This window comes from Enoplosus armatus, chromosome 23 (assembly GCF_043641665.1).
Source record: "Enoplosus armatus isolate fEnoArm2 chromosome 23, fEnoArm2.hap1, whole genome shotgun sequence".
Classification (NCBI taxonomy): domain Eukaryota; kingdom Metazoa; phylum Chordata; class Actinopteri; order Centrarchiformes; family Enoplosidae; genus Enoplosus; species Enoplosus armatus.
Window position 1 is genome coordinate 6982353 of NC_092202.1, and position 21970 is coordinate 7004322.

The following is a 21970-nucleotide window of genomic DNA, read 5'->3' on the forward strand; positions in this document are numbered from 1 at the left end:
ACAGCAACAAGATGTTGCGTTTGGGATGGACTGAAAATAAACAACAGTGCCCGTGTTCATCGTAACATGTCACCTAGTGCAACAGTGTGGCTCACTGACAATATAGATCTATGGTTCAAAGGAATAAGCTATATCAGGCTTTGGTGACAACAATAATACTTGTTAGGATCAATTCACTGTTGGGTTTGGTCTACTACATTGATTTCTTGTATACTAACTGCTACTGCTAGTATGGAATAGGCTCACAGCTGAGTTAAACACTGCTCTGTGAGTGAGTGCACATGTCACTGAAAATTAAATATTTATTTGATCAGATCATCTGTTTCTTTTTAGAGCCATTTCCCCTCCTCTGCAGTGCCAACGCTTATGCAGCAAATATCAGAACAGTTGACTGTGTGTTTCATTGATTGATTGGCCGCGTGAGTGATTGATTTGTTGATTCATACTGTAGCTGTGTCTTAGTCGCCTCTCCCAGCTGGCTCATCAGATAAAGTGCACTTAGCCAGAGTATATAACCCCTTCCAAGGATGAAAAAACCAGAGGAGGGAGGGAGGCAGAGGAGTGCGGCTAAAACTGGAATTGTATTTGGCCCCTTATCTGCTTTGCTATTGTCACTTTAGCCTCCTTTGTTTCTTGCACCTGCGACTGCTGAAGCGTAATAAGAACTACTACCACCCCTCTGTCCCCACCCACATACTGTACATGTATACCACACATGGACGCACACGCTCAGAGGAGTGGAGTTCTTGCTTGTCAGCTGCCATGCTCTAATCCACTTTTGATGGCCTCATTCCAGGCCTGCTCTCTGGCTAAGGCACCCGGGAAATATTTGGACATTTCTTACAGTTTGGCTTTGGTGGGTTGAGAGGGTGACAGAAGTGACAGTAGATTACACACAAGGGTGGAGTGGTGTGAATGTATGTGTTTGCTGATGTGTTAGCATTTTGAACACCTGATTTTGTCATTTTGATAGGAAACACCAGTTGGTTTTATCCCAATCTCCATCTCCTCACACACACACACACTCCATTCATCCCGCTATATAACCGCAAGGCAAGCTGACAGAGACTTTGTCAGCAACTTGGAGAGTGACTGTTCTCTCTGCTCTCTCCTCCCCTCTCTCTCTCTCTCTCTCTCTCTCTCTCTCTCTCCCTCTCTCTCTCACACACATACTATGTCTCTCTCTCTCTCAGCATTACTGTAGTTCAGCCCAGTGCCTCAATCGCCTACTGACACATCACTGCAGCACCATGAGTCATAGAGGGCCATCTAAATTGGTTGGATGAGGTGACCTGCTGGGTGAGAATCTCCTTACATGATTTAAGGTGTCTCTAAGCAGTCAAGTGTTACTTGTTTGTAGCTAAAATATGTAGATTTTAATATTACATTACAAATGGCAGGATCAATGTGTTCAATTCCCACTGATGAACTCATATCACTATACAATACATTAAATATAAGCCTCAAAAGTGAATAATTCACAGTTCGCTAAACCCCCTTCCTGAAACAGGAACTACAAGAAGGCACAACAGATCTGTCAATCATAAAAGCTTTTCCAAAACAAAAATCACAACAGCAAAAGTATGGATTAAAAATGTGTTTGTCTGCTCTATTGTAAGCTGCTAACGTTAGCATGTCCAGCTAACTATCCCAGCGTTACTTACAGTGCCAGTAGGAAATTTTGTGGGTTTACAGGTTATGTAACAGTGTTGTGTAGCCAGTCCTGTATGCTGCAATATCAGAGTGTAGGCTAACATTAGCATGCTCTTTATTTGATTTGGGGGAAGTTTACACTCACGTGACACCAGCCAATGTTACTCGAGTCCTCAACTCCTGTAACATTTAAAGTGAAAACATACTCTTTCAAAATACAAACTAGGGCAGATATAGCATTCATTTAGCCTCTGTCTAAAGGCTGTCTAGCCTGTAAAATTGACGGTTGCTTGCTAGAAATGAGAAAATTACTATGAATTTTGATGGTATCTGCCGATGTTATCACCGTAAAGGCATCAGTAACTAATAAAGGACGAGCAGGGCTTATACAATGGTTAATTATGGAAACATCCATTGACCTCCATGGAAACATCCATTACCTATCATAACATTGGTTGGTTTCACATTTGAGGTGAGAAAAGCAAAACTGAACGTGATCTTTTAGTATTGTGGAGAGCAAATATCTAAAACAGTAATGCAGTTAATCATGTCTTAGTACCCTGATAAAAAACGTGCATCTGTCACTTGAAACATTTTGTGCTTGAATGCAGCTCATGACCTTTCCCGTCAATCACAACTGAAGATAGTGAGCAGCCTGCCCTACTTATCTATTAAACTCTTTGTTTTGGCAGGAAGAGAGCACAGAGAGTTACACACAAGAGGGAATCCCTTTCCTTTCTTCCTTTGTTTGGTACTTGTATATTTTCTGTCTTATAGAGATGCTTGGCTCGTGTTCTGTACTTAAATTAGCGCTATTTCCTAATTAGGTTTCTTGCTTTATTGAATGTACTCGAATGTTCCAGTCGCAGGAGGGTTCATTTACTCATTACCTAGCATCACTTTTCCTTTAACCCTCTTGTTTCATTGCAACTTTAATATTCAGGGGATTTTTTTTATCTTTCTTACTGTTGTTTTTCAACCTCTGGTGCAGGATACATACATTTAATCTGCTGTTTCACTGGATAAGTGGGTCAGCTAAATGTTTATATAATGCAAATGATGGGTTTGGATCCAAAACGCAATACCCAGCCTTGAAAATTACACCTCCTCCTCCAAAACAACTGATACCATACATGGAAAACTATCTTCTAAATCCAAAAGAAGCTGCAAAATGAACCTTTGCGACATTGCTACAAAACTGCACGAATGTAAATGAATCTACCACAGGCATTTGTGGGTTTTGAGAGTAGGCCGTCCTACAGACCATGCCACATGCCATCATCTGATTCTGCTTGTTCTCTGCATCTGTTCCCACTGTGAATGCCAAGGGAACGAGGAGTCCAACATGGAACGGCTTTGAAGCGTCATTGCCGTGAGCGTACCAACGTGGCTTTTTCCTGCTCATCGGTGCTCACAGTCATTTGGCTTGTCCCTCACTCGCTCTGCGTCTTTCGCCCCGAGGCTTTAGCTGCATCTGAATTACGACACAAGGAGTAAAGATCAGCTGGTCATGCAGTGGAGGATTTCCAGTGATTTTGCTCCCATTGTCCTCGAATGGGACTGATAGAGCACATCAAAGAGCATGCCAGGAAATGGCCCTGATCATTTCCGACGGTATTGAATCGGCTGCCACTCAAAAGCATGTGCATATATGCCGAGGGGAAGAATGGAGACTCATTGGAGCTTACAGTAGATATGCCATGTGGAGTGGGAGATAATAGTGGGATGAGAAGGCCACTATTTAATTTGATGATGCCTAATTATGCAGCTACTGTGTTGAGTGTTCTGGTTTCTGACTAATAAGATTGCAGAGAGCGATTGGCGATATTGGCTTTGGTGTATAAGATGATGATGGCAGTGGTTGTGATGATAATAACATTACCTTAAAGCACAGAAACACACTTAAATCAAATTTCACAGTCTTAGATTCTATTCTCACAAATCTACATACCTCCCTTTAATTAACACATTAATTTCCTTTCATTTAAAACATTCCCATCTGTTCTATATATAAAGCAAATCTGCTCATTTTTCTTAATACTGCTGATTACTGAGCATTATGAAATTTGGCCATGGCTGTGTGTTTTACATAACAGTGTGTCATTCAAACATTTGCTATGCAGCAGCTGAACAAATCAGCTTTTTCTTACTGTAAACAATGACTTATTAGAAGAGATCTGTATTGAACATCAGTGCATTTGTGGTACCGACCAAAATGTGTCCGTAGCACCAGACAAGTACCAAAAGCTAGCATCAACGTTTGATCAGATTTGTAAACTTGTTTACTTTTTGTTTCATCAGATATTTTTCAAATTTAAATCACAATTTCGCGGTTTTAGACGTTTAACACTCGAGAAGTTTGGCTTCTTTTCTTCAATGAAAACATGTCTATATTTCCCAAGGACAACATTTTCCTTTTCTTATTCTTCATATCAAAACTGTGTAATGGGATGACTTTACCCCTTACTCATGCCTAAGCTTTAATGCTTTAATTGCTCTTTTACATATCTTTATGTTGGGATATTTATGTGATAGTGTGTGACGTATGGCGGGCAGATGGCATTGTCATCGAACAACCACAGCTTTTTTTTCTCACTTGCACACAGTTGTTATTTTGAACACTTACTGCAAACATGAATATTTCTACGTGGGAAGAGGGGTGCAACATTTTCTTATTTAAACTGTACACTGTACGTATGTGGCTGCTGTGTAAAGCAATTTCCATCAGAGATAGAGCTGTCAGTATGCACGACAGTGCACACAGAGTGGGGACTGTGGTGGCAGCTACATCCCTGATGTCATAAATTGGCTGGTGGATGTCCCAACTGCACCACAGTTGCGCCCGTGGCTCTGAAGTTGCCTTAAATAAGTTGCACTGTATGCGTCATTGACTCCACTATTCACCCTGCGCCACTGATCCAAAAAATAGAGCCCTAAAACAGTTTGAAGGATCATGATGATACACATTTCCTGTCTCTCTCTTTCTCACCTTCCCTGCCCTCTATCTTCCTTCCCCCCTTCAGGGTCTGGTGGGAGAAAAGTACGGCAGCATCCGAGTGCCGGGGGAGGTGGAATCAGCGGAGTTTGAGATGATCTTGGATGCAGCTGTGGAGGCGGGGCTGGACACACACATCTTGGAAGAGTGGTACTGCAGGGATGAAAACTCTGTGCCACCCGCATACTACCTCAAACCCAAAGCCCAAATGCTAAAGAACTACCAGAACTCAGTGAGTCCAGCTAACATGCTACCACTGCAGGGGCACAAAAGGGATTTAGTGGCAGTTGTTGGTTTTCCTGATATGTGATTTTACCCAGATGGATGTTTCTAAAAAAGAGGCTTTAACAGTGCTGATAACGGATTCTTGTCCTTCAGCTCTGTGGTTCATGAATTGAATTCTCCTTGAGGGACATATTTTATATGCACATACAGAAAAGAAGCAGCTTTGTTTTGAGTCTGTGAGCAAAGTTGTTTAGTCTCAGGCAGCTGTTGAGTCCTTCTGAAGTCCTGTGCTTTCCTGTTTTAATATACTCAAAAATGACCCTGTAAAAGACATTTAACAACAATTGTGTCAGCAAAGATAATTTTAAACTATTTAGCCAGTTCCACCTTCTTATGTTGTCCGGGACTTTACAGAGGTAATAAAATATCTGGCTGAGTTTTGTTAAAATCTGCATGACAATGTTGCCGTGAGTTTCACTTAAAGGTACTATGTGAAGCAATTTGCATGTATTAATCTTATTAATTGTAACGTAACTTAAAATAAGACCTTCTCTGACTTTCTCGGTTGCCTATAACAGCCTGTGGCCTGATTTCTATGTAAAGGATATGGGACGATTTTGCCGGGAAAGTCCAAAGCATGTGACATTTATGTGCACTCCCGAGTGCAGCAGTGTGCAACACGCGCTAACGTTCGCTAGCTTGCTCGCTAACATGGACAAATTGCTAGCTAGCTAATGTAACAAAATACTGTCTTGAGTTGATAACGTCAGCTAATTCATCCAGAATCCGGGGGCTGATCTGGCTGGTAAATTGGCTAGCTTTCCCCTTTTAGTGTTATAAAGCAACCAACACCAGATCCATGCAGCTAGATAGCAGAATTACTCAAAAATCAATCAAACCAGTAAATATTTCACCAGGTGAACCCGTTTCTCATTTTTCGCAATTCAGCCTTCATAAAACGTTCTAAATGAATGTTTCTCACATGAAACATGTTACTGTATTTCTCGGCACAGTACTTAAGAAAACATGAATAACCACATTCCCTCAGTACATGATGAGAGTCCTCCGTCTAAACTATAACGTCAGACTGTCCTCCCCCTGCCCCCCTGTCCCGCTTAGATGGAGTCAAGCAGCGCAGCCAAGACCAAGAATGACAAGGCCTGGAGGAATGTGTCGGAGGAGATCAAGAGGATCTTCCGAACAGCGGTTCTGCAGCTTCAGGAGAAGGGGACCATGAAGAGCGCTCAGGCCAAGAAATTCCTTTGCTCTGGTTAGTTTCAGGTCGACTTTTTCTTCCTTTTTCATCTTTTCATGTCACATCTTTTGGCAACTTCTTTTCAAGTTGGAACGTGTCTTACTGTCTGATGCGGAGCTCACTTCTATCTTTCTGGGTTTCTATTTTGGTTAACAAATTATTATTTGACCTGTAATTTGATGGCACAGTTATTTATTGAGCTAAATGATTAGTTGATTAATCAGTTAGGAACGAAAATAATTATGCAACAATTTTTATAATCTGTGAATTGCTGGCAAAAATGCCAAGAATTCACTGGTTTTAGCTTCTCAAATGTTGTCTCAAATGACTGTTGTTCGGACAAAACTCATGAACTCACAGAAATCGTGTGAATGAAATTCATTTTAAACAAATGTTCTCCTCCAGGACAAAAATCACATAGAAAGCCATATTTGTAATGATGCTTTTGTTTAGACCGTCAACTTGTGACTAAATTGATAACAAGAGATGAGATGCAATCAGGATCCGTCAGACTCAGCTCAGCAGATGACAGTGATTGATCGATCACATTGTATGTTCACCTCACAGTAATTCATCCAAACAGTGTGTTGCAATGTCAGGAGAGAAGAAAAGTCACTTTTATTCATTATTTTTCACCATGTTTTTTAATGTTATTATGCAATATTTTCAGTGATTATCAGGCTTATTGTCGAGTAACTCTACTGTATGTTGTGTTAGTCACAAAACCATTTGCCATGTGGTTCTTGAAAATACTAATGTTCACCAAAGGGGCCAATCCAAGCTTTCCTATTAAGCATCAGAACAGAGAATCAAGTAAAAAACAAAGCAGTTATTCTCAGTTATTCATACCTCTGCTGTAAAAGGTAACAGCAAGAACTAAAGGTACAACTCTGACATTTAAACAATTCCTCCCACTATTTACTCTCACCCTGTGCAGTTGGTCCAATGTGCTCTATATCAGTTCCTGTCTATAAAAGACTCCATTCGGGAATCACCCAGTTATTACTGAATTGTTTGGATAGCACTGAACTAATCTTTCAAGACATCTCTTTTTCTTCTCTCCGGCTGTCATTGAGGGAGATGATCTAAGCAATATGCTATCAGGATCTGATGACAAGTCCTTGTTTTATAGGCCTGTTCTTATAGAGCAGACACAGCATGCAGCCTTTTTCATTGTAAAGAATAATACAAAGCTAATTAGGAAACTGCCATTCAACTTTTATAATTTCATATGAAAAGGAAGCACTTCCTTTTGTGTCAGGAAACTGCAGTTCTTCTGCACTTTAATTGAGCACACTGGGCTTTAAGCGGTGCTTGATTTTGCTGTATAGAGGAAGTTGTGCCGTCTCCTGGAACCCCCAAACTTTCCTTTCACACTTTTCTCTCTCCCACCTAATTAGTAGGCTACCATGTGAGCAAAACTACACAGGAGATGCTGGCAGAATTTCAGTCAGCCGGCTCTTTGTGGGGGAGCCTGTGATACAGTTCAGTAGTGCTGGCTTATCTGATTTTATCAACTTTGTTTCTTCTTAAATAAGGCTCAAGAGAAATCTGTGTTATAGGAGGCTAAAGGCTTCTAAAGTCTGTTCAGCTTTGCTCCTGAAAGAAATCTAAATCCTACATCTGTTAGACGTTTATCTTTGCAAGTTGTACATTATAATCCTGCAGTGGTCCATTTTAGAATTTACCAAACACAATGCTGCAATCCAAGCTTTCAAAAGTTTTTACGTATGGAGAAGCTGAGTAAGACTTCTCAATGATCACCTAAAAAATGTTGTATTTTTCTTATTCTTATTTCAGCCTTGGAGGATGAATTAGACTTTGCCCTTGGGAAACAAACTCCTGCCTTTCTCAGGAAATGTGTCTGCTACATTCGCAAGATCTCCAACTTCGACCGCTTCGCCAAACTCCCTGATATGGGCCGATACATGGACATCGTGGTTAGCGGCGATCGCGTCATGCGCAACCAGGAAGCCTACGAACGCCTTCTGAAGGTACGGGACGAGTTCATCCCCACAGTTGTCGCTGCCTCCAACCTCCGTGTCTATTCTTCAGTAACTCACTGCGACATGAAGTCAGGCTACTCCCAAGAAGTGGAGAGCCACTATGTAGAAGGTCTGTGTAAACAGTTCTACGAGGACATGGTGGATATCATCCAAGCCACGGTCCAGCAGAACTTTGACACGGAGAGCGACCCGCTGTACGACGAGATCCTGCAACACCTGTCCCTCTGTAAAAGTTACGCGGCACTCTACGAGTTCAAGACCGAGTCGTTGGATTACATACAAGAGTATCTTCTGCCATCCAAGGGGAGCAGAATGAGCCCTCTGGTGGTGTACGGGGGACCTTGCACTGGGAAGACCCTGCTGCTATCTGAGGTGGCCAAACAGGTAAGATATGAATATGTAAAAATGATGGCGTTATCTTCCTCCTTTTGTGTGATCCCCTGTCCCACTTTGGCCAGCTCTCGCAGTGTGTTCACGCTCCCGCTTGTCTGTCTGTCTGATCTGAGCATGTGTCCATCTTTGTACAACAGAGTATGAGGGGGCGTGCAACTGTTCATCTCTTCTCATCAAACGCTTGCTTGACCATCTGTGTGTCTGCCAAGAGACAGTCCATTGCCATGCACGTGTCTCTAATTTCCTGTGAAGCCGTGCGCGTGTGTGTTTGTGTGTGTGTGTGTGTGTGTGTGTGTGTGTGTGTGTGCACCTATACGCTGCTGCATGTGACTTTTATAGGTGTGCATTGATTTGCGTGTTTAATGTGTGTGAACATCTGTAGGGATTTCTGCAAAGTCTGTGTACGTTTTGTCTCTTAAAGTGAATGTGCGTGTGTGTAGGTTCGTGTTTGTGCACATGCACTGTATTCTCTGCTGCTTTGTGTGTGCCATCTGGCAGCCCGGCTACATTAGGATCACACCATAGCCAAGATCACACAGCACACACCCACAGATCTACCCTCCTGTCCAACCTTTGTAATAACTGTCACATACACTTACATTGATTGTAAGCACCATTCATATCATCCAAGTTGATCATTTAGTTGTATTAAATGTTACAAGGTGCAATAACACCAATAAAACAGCAACAAAATGATCAAAGCCTAAACTTTAGCATTAAAGATTACCAGGGTAAGATTGAAAGTAAAAATATGAACATGAAACTCAAATGAAGTAAAAGAGGTGGTGCCAAAACTTTAGGCCAACAAAACTAAATGTACATACACACAGGAGGTGTGTAAGAGATTATGGAGAGGGATTAAGGAGGGAAAAGAGAAGAAAAAGTGATGTTTCACACATAATTGATAATGGGAATTGAAGATTCCTTCATTTCAGCTAATTCTGCTACAAATGAATCCTATTGCTTCGGTTCAATAGGACTGTGTGTCTAGTTTCCATCAGGGAAGCTTATCTGTTTTCTTAGAGCCTGTCCTGATTTTCATGCATTTTCAATACCAGGTGGATCTTTCAAAAGGGTCCTTGTAACACGCTGACAGCCACACTGTGTCCTCAAGTGAAAACAAGTTTTTTGGAAACAGAAAAAGGGAAAATCTGCTTTCTTAAATCGTCAGAAAAGTTTTTAGAAATTCACAAATAGAAAAAAATTTAAATTGACAAGTAATTCTAACAGTGAAAAAGAAATATATCAAATGATTCATTCAAATGATTGTATTGATTGTATGACACAGATTATCTTACTAATTTATCACACAACCGTACACCTTATCATTTAGTTAAAGGCTGAAAGAGGACTGGTTCATAAAGTATGTGCTCCCAGAACCATGTGGGATGTGATCACAGCTTTATTATGACCATCGTAGTTTTCCTACAGTTGGCTAAAGTTGCGCACCATCATATTGTCCTGTGTTCTGGGGCCACTGTGTGTAATTCACACTTCAACCTGTTTGATTCATCTGACCTCAGGAGCATTTATGTCTTTACTTTGGGTCCTGTGGTCCTCTGAGTGGACCGAGCTGTGGTTTGTTTGTAGTGTAACGCAGCCACAGCTTATGTGATGATGCAGCTAAAAATTGACAAATTCATCCTTTTTATCATAACTGCCATTTTCCTTGTTATGCAATACAGGATGTATAATGTCCTTTTCCTGTTTCTAGTATCTATGACAAAGAAAAAACAGTTGTAATACGTGCAAATAGTGTGTCTAGCAGGAAAAAAAGTGTGCAAATATAGGTAACTATAATATGTGCGCATAGCAATGACCTGTTAGTCAAACTCAGACATTTTGAGATAATGACAAAATCAACAGTTTGCAAGATTAGACATTAATATTAACATTGGAGTAGCACAACAGCATGTGCACAAACTGAAACTCATATTTACCACAAACATATATATAAAAGTGAGAACATGGTTGAAAATTTAACAGACTCAGAATTCATATTTTGTGTTTGATATATAATTCAAGGTCAGTCCACTGAGACAAGAGGAATCCAGGAATCCAAAATGTCTTACATTTGTGTGACTCAGGGCAGAGCTGAGTGATCTGTCTGTCAGTCTAAAACTTGGATTAAAATGTATAAACAATACACACAACTGTATGTGTGTATTCACAACTTTCTTACAAAATTGGATTTCTAAAAAGACAGATTGTTTGCACATTCTTACAGATGCATACACACACACACTCACACTCACAGGTGCCGAATAAGAATAATATATATCAAATGAGAAATTACACTAGTTGTTAAATAGACTATTATAACATAAAATACAGCAGGTTGTAATGGGTTCCTAACAGTGAAACGGCTGCTTTGACACAGTTAGAGAATATTGGCCAATGCAGGAATGAGTCTTCAGAGACTGAATTTCCATGGTAATGGCTGGCATTTACTGTACGTAAGAATCAGGTTAATTAAAGTTATGTAGACTTTCATTTATGGCTGATTGTAATAGTGGGTATTAGGCTTTTGCATACAGATTCACAAAAACTATGTTGAGAATAAATGCATCCTGTACATTCTTGCCATTTTATATCTCTATGATCTTCCCCTCCTGTTCTGCAGGTACATTGTAGCTGTGTTTGATTTAACAAATGTAACACGTGACATAGTTACATTTTAGTTTACTGTAACTTTCCGCAAACAGAGATTGATGAAAGGCATTAATCTACAAAAATCAAGCAGGCTGACAACACAATTGCATGAGTTTTGCACAAATTTGTAGTCTTTAATATTCAGTCACACACACGTAAAACATTTGAAAATGTAAATACCCTACAGACAGATATTGTCTCTCTCCCTCTCTCTCTCTCTCTCTCTCTCTCACACACACACACACTCACATACACACACACTCACACACACAGCTAAATGTGGAGTAGTCGTCATCACTGTTGCCCTAAAAGTGTCAGATAACATCTTCATGTCTCCCAAAATCTCAGCTGGGCCCTTTCATGAATTCATGAATGAAATTATTTTAACAACAAAGCCTCAAACTTGGAGTAGTGCTCATTCATAGAATGTTCCTCGTGAAGAAAGAAATTATTCATGCATGACTTAAATCTATGTATAATCTATTTATACATTTTGCTTTGTCTAATAAAAGTTAAAATTTGGTTTAGCACAGATGTACTGTCATGAGGTAAAAATGTACTAAACCGCTCCTCCTTGCTGTGCTAATAAGCCCTGCCTCACACTGTTAGAATAACAATTAATTAGCTCCCTCTGCCCTCACTCTAGAGCTTTCATTATTCTAGTTGTTTGACTGTGTTTCTCTGACCAGGCCAAGCAGAAAAAAAAGTAAATTTTACTCCCAGTAAATATAAACAAATGCCTGAAAATGTTTTCCATCTTAAGATTTTTATTTTACAGATTTGTTAGGGTTTTTTGATTTGGTTCACAGTTTATAGCCCTCTGTAACTATTATATATGAGATTCAAATATGGAATATTTAAAGAACCCTTAAAAATGTACTCTATATGTTCTAATAATCATCTCTCAATGCTGTTTTTCAGGCTTACACATGGCTGCAGAAAGAGATGGGCCCTGAAACCGACCCAGTGGTCATTGTCCGTTTTATTGGCTCCAGCCAACTCTCCACAGACCTACGCACCCTCCTCCAGAGCATTTGTGAACAGATTGCACTAAACTACCGCTGCCTGATTCACTTTTTGCCTAACAAGATCCAGGAGATGAAAGAGCTGCTGATCAACCTTCTAGGGGAAGCTTCTTTCCACAGGCCCTTGGTAATTGTCCTGGATGCCCTGGAGCAGCTCTCAGATGGCGATGACGTTCGCAAGCTGTGGTGGCTCCCCATACACCTGCCTCGGACAGTCCGCATTGTAGTCTCAACGTTGCCCAATAAACACGGCATTCTGCAGAAGCTTCGACACCTCATCCATGATGAGGGGTATTATGTGGAATTAATCCAGAGGGACCGCAAGGTCTGCAGCCAAACATTAAAACAGCAGTTGCTGGGGGTGAAGAGGAAGGTCACCTCAGGTCAACAGATCTATGTCAATGAGGCACTTGCCAAGTGTACATTGCCAATGTTTGTCAACCTCATCTACAGAGAAGTAGTTCATTGGAGGTCTCACAAAGATGTGGACGACAGGTCCCTGTGCTCCACAGTGCATGAAAGCATAGAACAGCTCTTCTACTCAGTGGAGAACAAGTTGGGCCAACGATTTGTCTTCAGAGCATTAGGGTACATCACCATGGCCAAGGCTGGGCTAACTGAGGTCGAGCTGGAAGATATTCTGTCCCTTGATAATATAGTTCTTGGTGATGTCATTGTGGCAACTTACCTCAAAAACCCCTTGAGGATCTCTTATGATTTGGTCGCAAGGCTCAAAGAGGAGCTGGATGGTTATCTGGTGGAACGCCAGGTACGTAACGTCACCTTGATGGTTTGGGCCAACAGACACCTGCATCTCATTGCCCAGAAGCTGTATCTTAGCAACGAGGAAGACGTCCATCAAATGCACAGCCTCCTCGCTGAGTACTTCTTGGGGGCATGGTCAGGTGGCAGGAAGAAGATCTTCACTTACGATAACAACCATTTCACTTCCCTGAATATATCTCATCACAAAAACCCCCACCAACAGCAGTCCCATGAAAAAACATCCTCTGACAAGTACTCATATGACAGGCAAACTCCCGAGCAGCCTTGGGTGTTCCAGTGCAACCTTTTGGAGCCTGACATTTTCTTTGTCAACCACAGGAAGATGACAGAGCTGGTGTACCACCTTACCAGGAGTGGGCGCACTGATGACCTGATGTTTGGAGTCATTATGAACTTCAGCTGGCTATACACAATGATCAAGATTGGCCAGTTTGAAAAGGCTTTAACAGACATTGACCTAGCTTACAGCTACACCCAAGAAAAAGAACTGAAGTTCCTGGCCACCACTCTCCGTAGCATCAAGGTAAAAGTGTTGAAGAACCCAGCATCGCTGTCTGCAGAACTGCAGCAAAGGCTTCTGCCAGTTGTCACTTCCCTCCCCAAGCTCAGACACCTCCTCCTTGAGTGTGACAAAGATGGCCCGAAGTACTGCTCCATTGTGCCTCTCCATTCCTCTATGGACGTCACCTACAGTCCAGAGAGACTTCCTCTGTGCTCTAGCTACATGCAGATTGTGGAGATCTTGCCCACTCTAGCCCCAAACATAGTCCTCGTAGCCCTGGAAGATGGGTCTGTCAGCACCTGGGATGTAGAGAGTAGACAACTTCTAAGACAGATCGACACAGCCAGATCTGTTGTGCTAGGAATCAGGCTAACCACTGATGAAAAGTATCTGGTCGTGGCCACAACCAAAAACACGCTGCTTATCTATGATAATCACAAGTCCTGCCTTTTGTCTGAGGTTGAAATCAAGGGGTCCAAGCATGGTGGTGTCACTGGTGGGGTGGCTTTCATCAATGGTTTTACTTTGTCCACCCATCATGCTTTGGCTTGGCTTGAGGCTAGTAAAGACGTCAACGTTATTGACCTACTCTACGGTTGGCCCCTTTACCAGTTCCATTGCTGGTATGAGGTGACTTGTGTCCAGTGCTCTCCAGATGGAATGTATGCCTTCTGTGGCCAGTACCTCAACACTGCATCCATCTTTCATCTGGGAAATGGAGACAAGTTGGCCACTGTGACCTCTGAGTTTTCTGGGGGATTTGTAAAGTCCATTCTAGTTCTGGACACCCTTAACCAAATGGTGATGATTGACAATGAAGGCAGTTTGTCAGTATGGAACACCAAAGAGATCACCAACCCACGGCTGATGGAGGATTATGATTGTAGAGGGGATGATAGTGAAGTGGTGGGCATTGAATTATCTGAAGATCAGCGCTCCATTCTCCTTTGCAAGGCCAGAAGTATCGAGGTTCTGGACACAAAAGTATGGAAAATGGTGGAGAAATTCAAAGCCAAACGCACTGAACGCTTTGTAGCTGCTGTTCTCTCCAAGAATGGACAAAGCATTGTGGCCTCCATGGAGAACACCTCCTCCATCTTTGTCTGGAGGAGGGACAGTGGACAGTGCATGGCTAGCCTGATTGAGATCTCAGGGGCTATCGTCAAACTCATTAAATCAGTCCACCACAACCTGCTCCTTTCTGTTGCCAGCAGTGGAGTCCTGTCTGTTTGGGACATTGATATCATCACCGCCATGTCCAATATTGACAAAACAGGCAAGAAGATCCAGGTCTTGCAGCTGTCCGGCAGAGAGGATTATGTGTTTACCATGGATGGTTCAGAAGCTGTCCACAAGTGGAACTTCAGCACTGGCTTTATTGAGACAGTCTTTAAGCACGAGGGCATAGTGGAGAACTGTGTCCTAACCTCCTCAGGGGATCTCATGGTGACTTCAGATGACAAGTCCAGTCAGTACATCTGGCAAACCAACACTGGAGAAAATATCTTCCGCATCAATGGACAGAGAATATCACAGCTGCTAATCACCCACAACGACCAGTTTGTGGTGTCCCTCTGTGAGCAGAATGCCTCCAGAGTCTGGAGGCTCGCAACTGGGCACAAAGTGTGCAACATTTTAGTCACCCTCCAGAGTGCACTGATCACCACAGCCAACACTTTCCTTGTGGGAACATCCAAAAACAAGCTCCTCGCTGTCAGCCTGTGGTCAGGCAGCGTATCCAAGAAGTTTGTCTGTGATGATGGCATTAGCATCGTCAACTTCAAGCTCATTCCTGACTGCCCTGATTGTGTGGTGTTCATCACATCAACAGAGACCGTCATCATCTGGAGTGTGGCAGATGAGTCAGTTTGCAGGCGAGTCCAGCTGCCAACCAACTTCCTCAAAAATTTAGAGGACTTCCAGATCTCACCCAATGGGAAACTAGGGATTGTCTCCAAAGGTGATGAGAATATTAATGTCCTTGATCTTCACAGCGGGAAGCTGAGGCTTGTCCACGCTGCTGGCATAATTTGGCGTCAGAAATTATCAAGAGATGGACGTTATCTAGTGTATGTCTGTTTCCGGAACTGTGATGAAGACGATGATGCTGGCGTTGTGTCCAATCTGATCGTGATGCGCCTTGCTGATGGTAAGAGCATCGGCACATGCTCCCTATACAAGACGCCCACCTTCCTCTCTCTCTCCCAGCGAGCACTAAACATCATAATTGGCTTCGAGGACGGCAGCATCGGCACCTACACAGTAGTAGATCGTGTGGATGCTGCTCTCAAGATAAAGATAGCCACCTCCAACAGCCGACAGATTGTCAACAATGCCTCGCAGAAGGTGCGACCCAAATGCGGCAACCATTCCTTCAAGACCGTTGCCGACTGCATTTGGAGGGAGTCAACAGAGGTCTTCTCCAGGGACAGCCCTATCAACGTGTCTGACTCTGGCGAAGGTGAGTCGACCACGCCTACAAAAAAGACTGAACTGCTGCAGTGATAGGTGGAGATCAGAGAAGCGGGTGGAGTTAGGATAGGTAGGTGGAGATAGGGGACAAAGTTTAGAATCTCTGGGGTTGCAGTTGATTCTTGTTTACAGCCACGTGATTCAGCTGCAGATGTCAGCCCTCTGGGTAGTTTATGGGCCGACCATTTTAACGCTGCACTCAAATGATGTATTACTTACTTCCAACTTATGATAGTGTCTCTTTGTTTTACACACGAAGACTGTTAGAAAAATACTATGTTTTTGAAAAGAAGAAAAATGTAAATTCTGTGAGGTATTAGTTTGCCATTATGTGTCCTTTTGCATTTGAAGAACAAAGTTATTATTCAAATGTCTTGGTCAAACATTTTCAAAGCCATTCCAGTGATCTTAGCCACTTTCATTGTACACTATCTTTATTTACATTGTGCACATTAAGCCATAATGTTGTTCTTAAAAAAAAGAGTGTATTTATGTTTGTATCAACATCAGTCGGTACTGTACAAAAAGGAAGAACTATGAACATATGTACATATCCCTTTTTGGCTGCTGCAATTTGTGCAACTCCTTAAAAATGTTATGTTGTGCTTAATGCAATCAAAGTGAGTGCCTGGAATTTAAAATGTTCTTTATGTGCAGATTACAAGATTTATGAAAATGCAGGGAATTTGTAAACACAGTATACACACAGTTACATAATACTTGCATTGATGTTAAATCTAAACGATCAGTGTTCTGAAATCCAGTCAACAACACGAGAGGTCGGTGGCATTGCTGATGTTGTGACGATGGTTGTAGAAATTTCTTGGAACAGTTTACGTAAATTTGATGTGAATTTACCTGCAGTTCCATCAGTTTGTGTGCTGTTTGTGTTAAGGGAAACACCACTATTGAGCATACAGTGTAGCATAGCACCATACACATTCACGCCTTAACCAGTGTACTTGCTTTAGGTTTAGTGGAGTTTGTTCAAACGTTCCAGTAGAAAAGGACAGAGTGATTAGCCCAAATGTTTCACTGAAACAACTTGGCCATATGAATATATTTAGAGGTCTAAACAGTAGGTGGAAGCACTTTATGAGTGGTTTGTGAGAAATTATTAGATTTATTCATATGAAACATTGTATAAATTGTTTAAAGTGATCTAGAGTTGTCTTAACATAGGTATTGGATTTGCCTACAAAAATACACAAGGCCATCCAGGTACTTGCAGGCTACAGCAAACTCACTTGAAATGCTTCAGTCTCTCTATATATGTCAGGTATGAATACAACATTTAGATGCCGTCATCTTAACAACTGACAGCAGAGGGGGAATTTGGAAATATATGGGATTAAGTAAGGGGTCTGTAAAATTTTGAGCTTGTGAAATGATGTTTAGAAATAATTTAAAAAAACGTTGGTTGTATATAAGCTTTTGTAAACATCAAGTTCAAAACCTTAAAGTTCAATTTCAAATCAAATCAAATTCAAGGTTGTGAATGTGTGGGAAAAAGTTGTAGTTGCAGAAAAAAATTGGGACTGTCAAAATAAAATGTGCACACAAATTGTATCAACGGTCTGTGAACATCACAGTACAGGTTCAAAGCAGAAAACAGTTTGACACTGAAATTACAGATGAACCCACATTCAAGATACAAGAATGAATTCTGGCCCTGCTTTTAAAGCCTCATTCAAAAAATTGAATTTCTCACCACAGGTTTTCAAATGCTTTCTGAACATTGTGTCACAAGCTCTAAACCCTTTTGACCCTAATGTGAGCCCATAGAAAATCTGACTCTGGTAAGATCATGACAGGCTGAAATAAAAGCTGGTTAGCTGACAATCTAAAAGAATAGAAGAGTAATTTATGAGTTGTTCTATGATGTTGTACCTTGCAGGTACCGTGATCGCTTTTTTCTAAGCATGTCTGTAATAACCCAAAATGCTATGTCGAGCTCTGATGAGACCAATCATCTGCCAGGCATGATTGAAAACCACACACTTACACTTTGACATATACTTTTTAAGGGCTATTCCACCTTATTATATGTTTACTAGTTTTGAACTGTTGAGATAATGGCCCTTGGATAATTTCAAACCGGGTAGCAGCGTCAAGCTTTAAAATACTTTATTTCCCTACAGCTCAAGAGTTTCTAAATTGAAAAAAAAACATTACATCATGTAATTGCCAAAGTCCCTATTATAGTTTGTGTTTCATTATGTTGACTGTCTCATTTCTTTTTGAGGCTCGTACTGTAATTATATTGTTATCAGATTGTTTCAGTGTTCTACTGTGATTATGTTTATGATAGAGAAAATGTGCTATCTTTGCTAAAAAGTTTAAAATGAGTCTTCTTATAAAATATATTGGAATGCCAGTTTAAGAGTATATTTGAATGTGTCCATATGGAAGCCAGTAAATGGTATTATTGTATGTTAAGTAACTTGAATGACTTTTAATAACTTACATGTTTGCAACTCATAGTTGACATACTGGTATAATGAATGTTTCTATGGTATTCTTTGTATTGTCAGGACTGACTTAACTGTTTAGAGATTTATATTTTCATAAATGTTGTACTTACATTTTGTTACAGAGTTGTTTAACTGGAATTCAAACAGAAAAGAAACTTATGTCTGAAGCAATATGAAACTAGTGTGTATGCATTGTTTGTATGAAACATTTTAATGTAATAAAATGGTTCACTTTTTGCCTCCACTGCACCGTCTCAGGCTCTTCACTGTAATTAGAGGTTGCTACAAGACATTGCGATCATGTTTCTGCATTTAGACATGAAAGTGATTTATTTACAGCCTTTGATCTCAAAGAAGACAATGACTGATGAATAAACTCTCTTTTAATTGGCTACAATTAGACCAATCCTGACGCACTGGTAGCTATATGTTGCAGAGCATCCTGTAAAACAGGTAATTCATGGCTTTTTTTTTTTGTTTCTCAGAGTCAGAAAACACTGACAGCGCTGACAGCCTCACACACATGCAAACACACACACACACACAGAAAACAAAGCTTTAAAATGATTTGATAGGCCAGTAATTGCTCTTGTGCGCTTGATGCCGAGTGCCAGACAAGCGTGGTGAATATTTCTCCAACACTGGCTGACATTGTCATTATAATTAGGCGATGCATGTGCAGTGCACCTGTACAGTGCCCTGCGCCAAACACACAGACACACACATACAAACTTGCAAAGCAAACACATCCAGGATCAAGCTGTGATTGGCCAATAAAAGCCTGTTGCTTTGGGTTACCATTTTAATTTCCCAGTGGTGTCACTCTAAGCCAATCTGAGTGTGCAAGTGTGTGTGTGTGTGTGTCCTGTCTCCACGGCAACATCAGGTCCACAGCGGTGACGGACTTGGCCACGCCTCTCATTGTAATGATGGTGAGCTCATGTCTGTTGGCTATTGGGGCTGCTTCCAGTCCTTATGACAACAAGGGCTTGACTATCGCTAGCACATTCCACCTGCAGCGCCACACAGACATATAATTACACCGCTTGTTTGTTGAACACAAGGTCTCTACAGGTCATACAGTGCGTTTCTCAGTGTGTGTGTGTGTGTGTGTGTGTTCTGCAGTAGGTACAGTATGACATTGCCTCTTATTTACTCAGCCCTAAAATAGCCTCTTCATTGTCAGCTGCATTTACTCTATAAGCCAGGGCCCTCCTTTTGTCATCCTTGTATTTTTTCGACTGTAACCTGTATTTTCCGCAATGGGGAAGCCTATGAGTCACCCATATTTCTCTCCCTCCTCCTTCCACTCTCTGGCAGGCCAGATAAACCAGCCACGACTAAACGCTTTAACCTTACTGGCAGCTGAAATTTAAGCAGAAGCAAAACCCTGCACAGTATTATAAGCTCAAAAAGATACTCCAAATCCTCCTGTTTGAGTAGCCTGTGTTTGACTAACTAAGAGCCTTTCACCAAATATGGGGTGTTTGCACAGGGAAATCACACCAATTTTCGGCCGCTCAAAGACAAAGTGTACATTGTAGAAAGTGCCATTCCTCGTCTGTGAGGTGAGTTATAACAAATCCAATCACGGGGACACAACAGCTAAAGATGGCTGCTCATTTCATCCCTTTTATCTTGTATTTTCTGCCCATTTCCTCAACGCTAGACCCCGGTTTGGAAAGATAACTACCAACAAGCCCTGACCCAATTCCTCTGAAGCATGCTGAGAGGAGAGACACTGATATGTGAAGGCTTCCTTCTCCGAGTCTGTTGCTCTATTTTGACTCCAGGTGAACAGTAGGAAATGGGAGATCTTAGAAGAGCTGTTTGGCTGTGATAGGTTAAAGAGATTAGAGCGTCCACTCTGCACTGCTGCGTTTTTTATCTGAATGCACAGGACAGAGGAGGACATTAAACATGATGAGGGGTACAGATGATAGCTAATGCAGTTAAAAGCGCCTGCACAAAATATTTAATTCAATGTATTATCCTTTTCTCATCCATTAGACTTCTGTTGGAATTAATAACTACAGTGAATTTAAATGATGTGTATTAGTTGGTGCTTTTCTTTCTCTTTTGACTTTAGACAATGAGACCATTTTAAAAAGGCACCAGTCCAACAATGACTCAGTACAAACCAAAGTCCATTTATTTTTCTGCCGACTGACGCGTCACTGCTGAAGCCCAACAATGAGGATATTCAGCAATGTTTGACAATGAATCAAAGTCAAAGCCTTTTGGTATGAAGAGTCCTTAAAGTGACAAAGGTGACGAACATTAAGATTTAGTCTGAGGTCATGCACACCCATGAGAAAGATTAAAATAATTTCTTGTTGTTGTTGTAGGAGAAAAGGTCAAGAATTGCACCAGGACAATTCAGATGAATAAAATACAGTACACCTTTCTGTGGTTGGGTCAACTTCATGTCATTCATTGTATCATCTAAGGCGCAAACTGAATCTTTTCAGGATGTTTAAAAAACAAACAGAAGAAAGAAAATTATGAAAGTAAAGTAAAACATTTAGCTGCTTATATTTCGTTTGTTTAATCTGAAGGAGAGAAAAAACATAAGTGTAAAAGCAACACGTTTTGTTTGACGGGAGGTTATGTGTTTCGTGTGACCGAAACTAACAGTCTCCTGGCTGTTCATATTTAACTGACAGATATAAGAGTAGTATCGACCTCCTTATCTCACTCTTAGATGGTCTTTTATTATAACTTTTGGCAACTCTCTTTCCTCTGTGTCAAAGTTTCATTCTGGTTCTTTCACAGGAGCCTTGCTGCAAAAAAAAAAATGTAAAAAAGAGAAGAAGGAAGCAGTGGCGTGAACACAGAGATGGAAAGCATTTAGCCTGTGCAGCATCGCTGGCTGTATCTTTGAAAATGTCTAGAAGGGCTCTATTTTGCATCTGAGGTGTCACATTGTTGTCATGTTTTGTGTCTTTGGCAGAATGTTAGCCGCCATCCTGTCAACCGCTGCCAGAGCGGAAAAACACCTCCAGAGTTTTTCAATGATATTCTGAATTTTTCTCCTTCAGAAGCCTGAAAATGCTCACACCTTCATGCATACATAGTCATGGAAAACTGCTTACACTTTAAAATAAGGTAGCCCACATACACATGCTCACATTTATACACAGACCTATTGCAATATGAGGGGTTATTAATCTTATTTTGCAGTTAAAAGGAGAATAGCACTTAATTCATGTAATTTCAACTATAAAGAACAACCCAGGGCAACAAAAACTACCTCTGTGTAAGCCTCTTTAACCCATTTACTTCTGCATTTATGTTAGCGTTTGCACCGTCTTCACAATGCAGGATATGATTTCTGTGTCTCACCCCTCCAAAGATAAACTTACTTGCCTGTGCATCTGTAAACACTCAAACCGGTTTTTCAAATGTGTGTCATCCTGAGGAAAGTAAATTGTCTATCAAGTCATACAAAACAGTCCCCTCTCTGCACTGCAAAAAAAATAATACATTGATTTCATATCCTCTACAAACATTAATAACATTTTTCAATGTA

The 21970-nt window shown here is 41.1% G+C and overlaps 1 protein-coding gene across 2 annotated transcripts in view; it reads left to right on the forward strand.

The window, feature by feature from the left end:
• Positions 1–15997, forward strand: part of LOC139306169 (NACHT and WD repeat domain-containing protein 2) — a 42060-nt gene extending 26063 nt beyond the window's left edge. For both annotated transcript variants that reach the window (XM_070930128.1, XM_070930129.1), the window contains 4 exons: positions 4677–4880; positions 5993–6143; positions 7929–8518; positions 12101–15997. In XM_070930128.1, the coding sequence (XP_070786229.1) occupies positions 4677–4880; positions 5993–6143; positions 7929–8518; positions 12101–15997 (4842 nt within the window). The remainder of the gene's footprint in view (positions 1–4676; positions 4881–5992; positions 6144–7928; positions 8519–12100) is intronic.
• The last annotated feature ends 5973 nt before the right edge of the window (positions 15998–21970 follow it).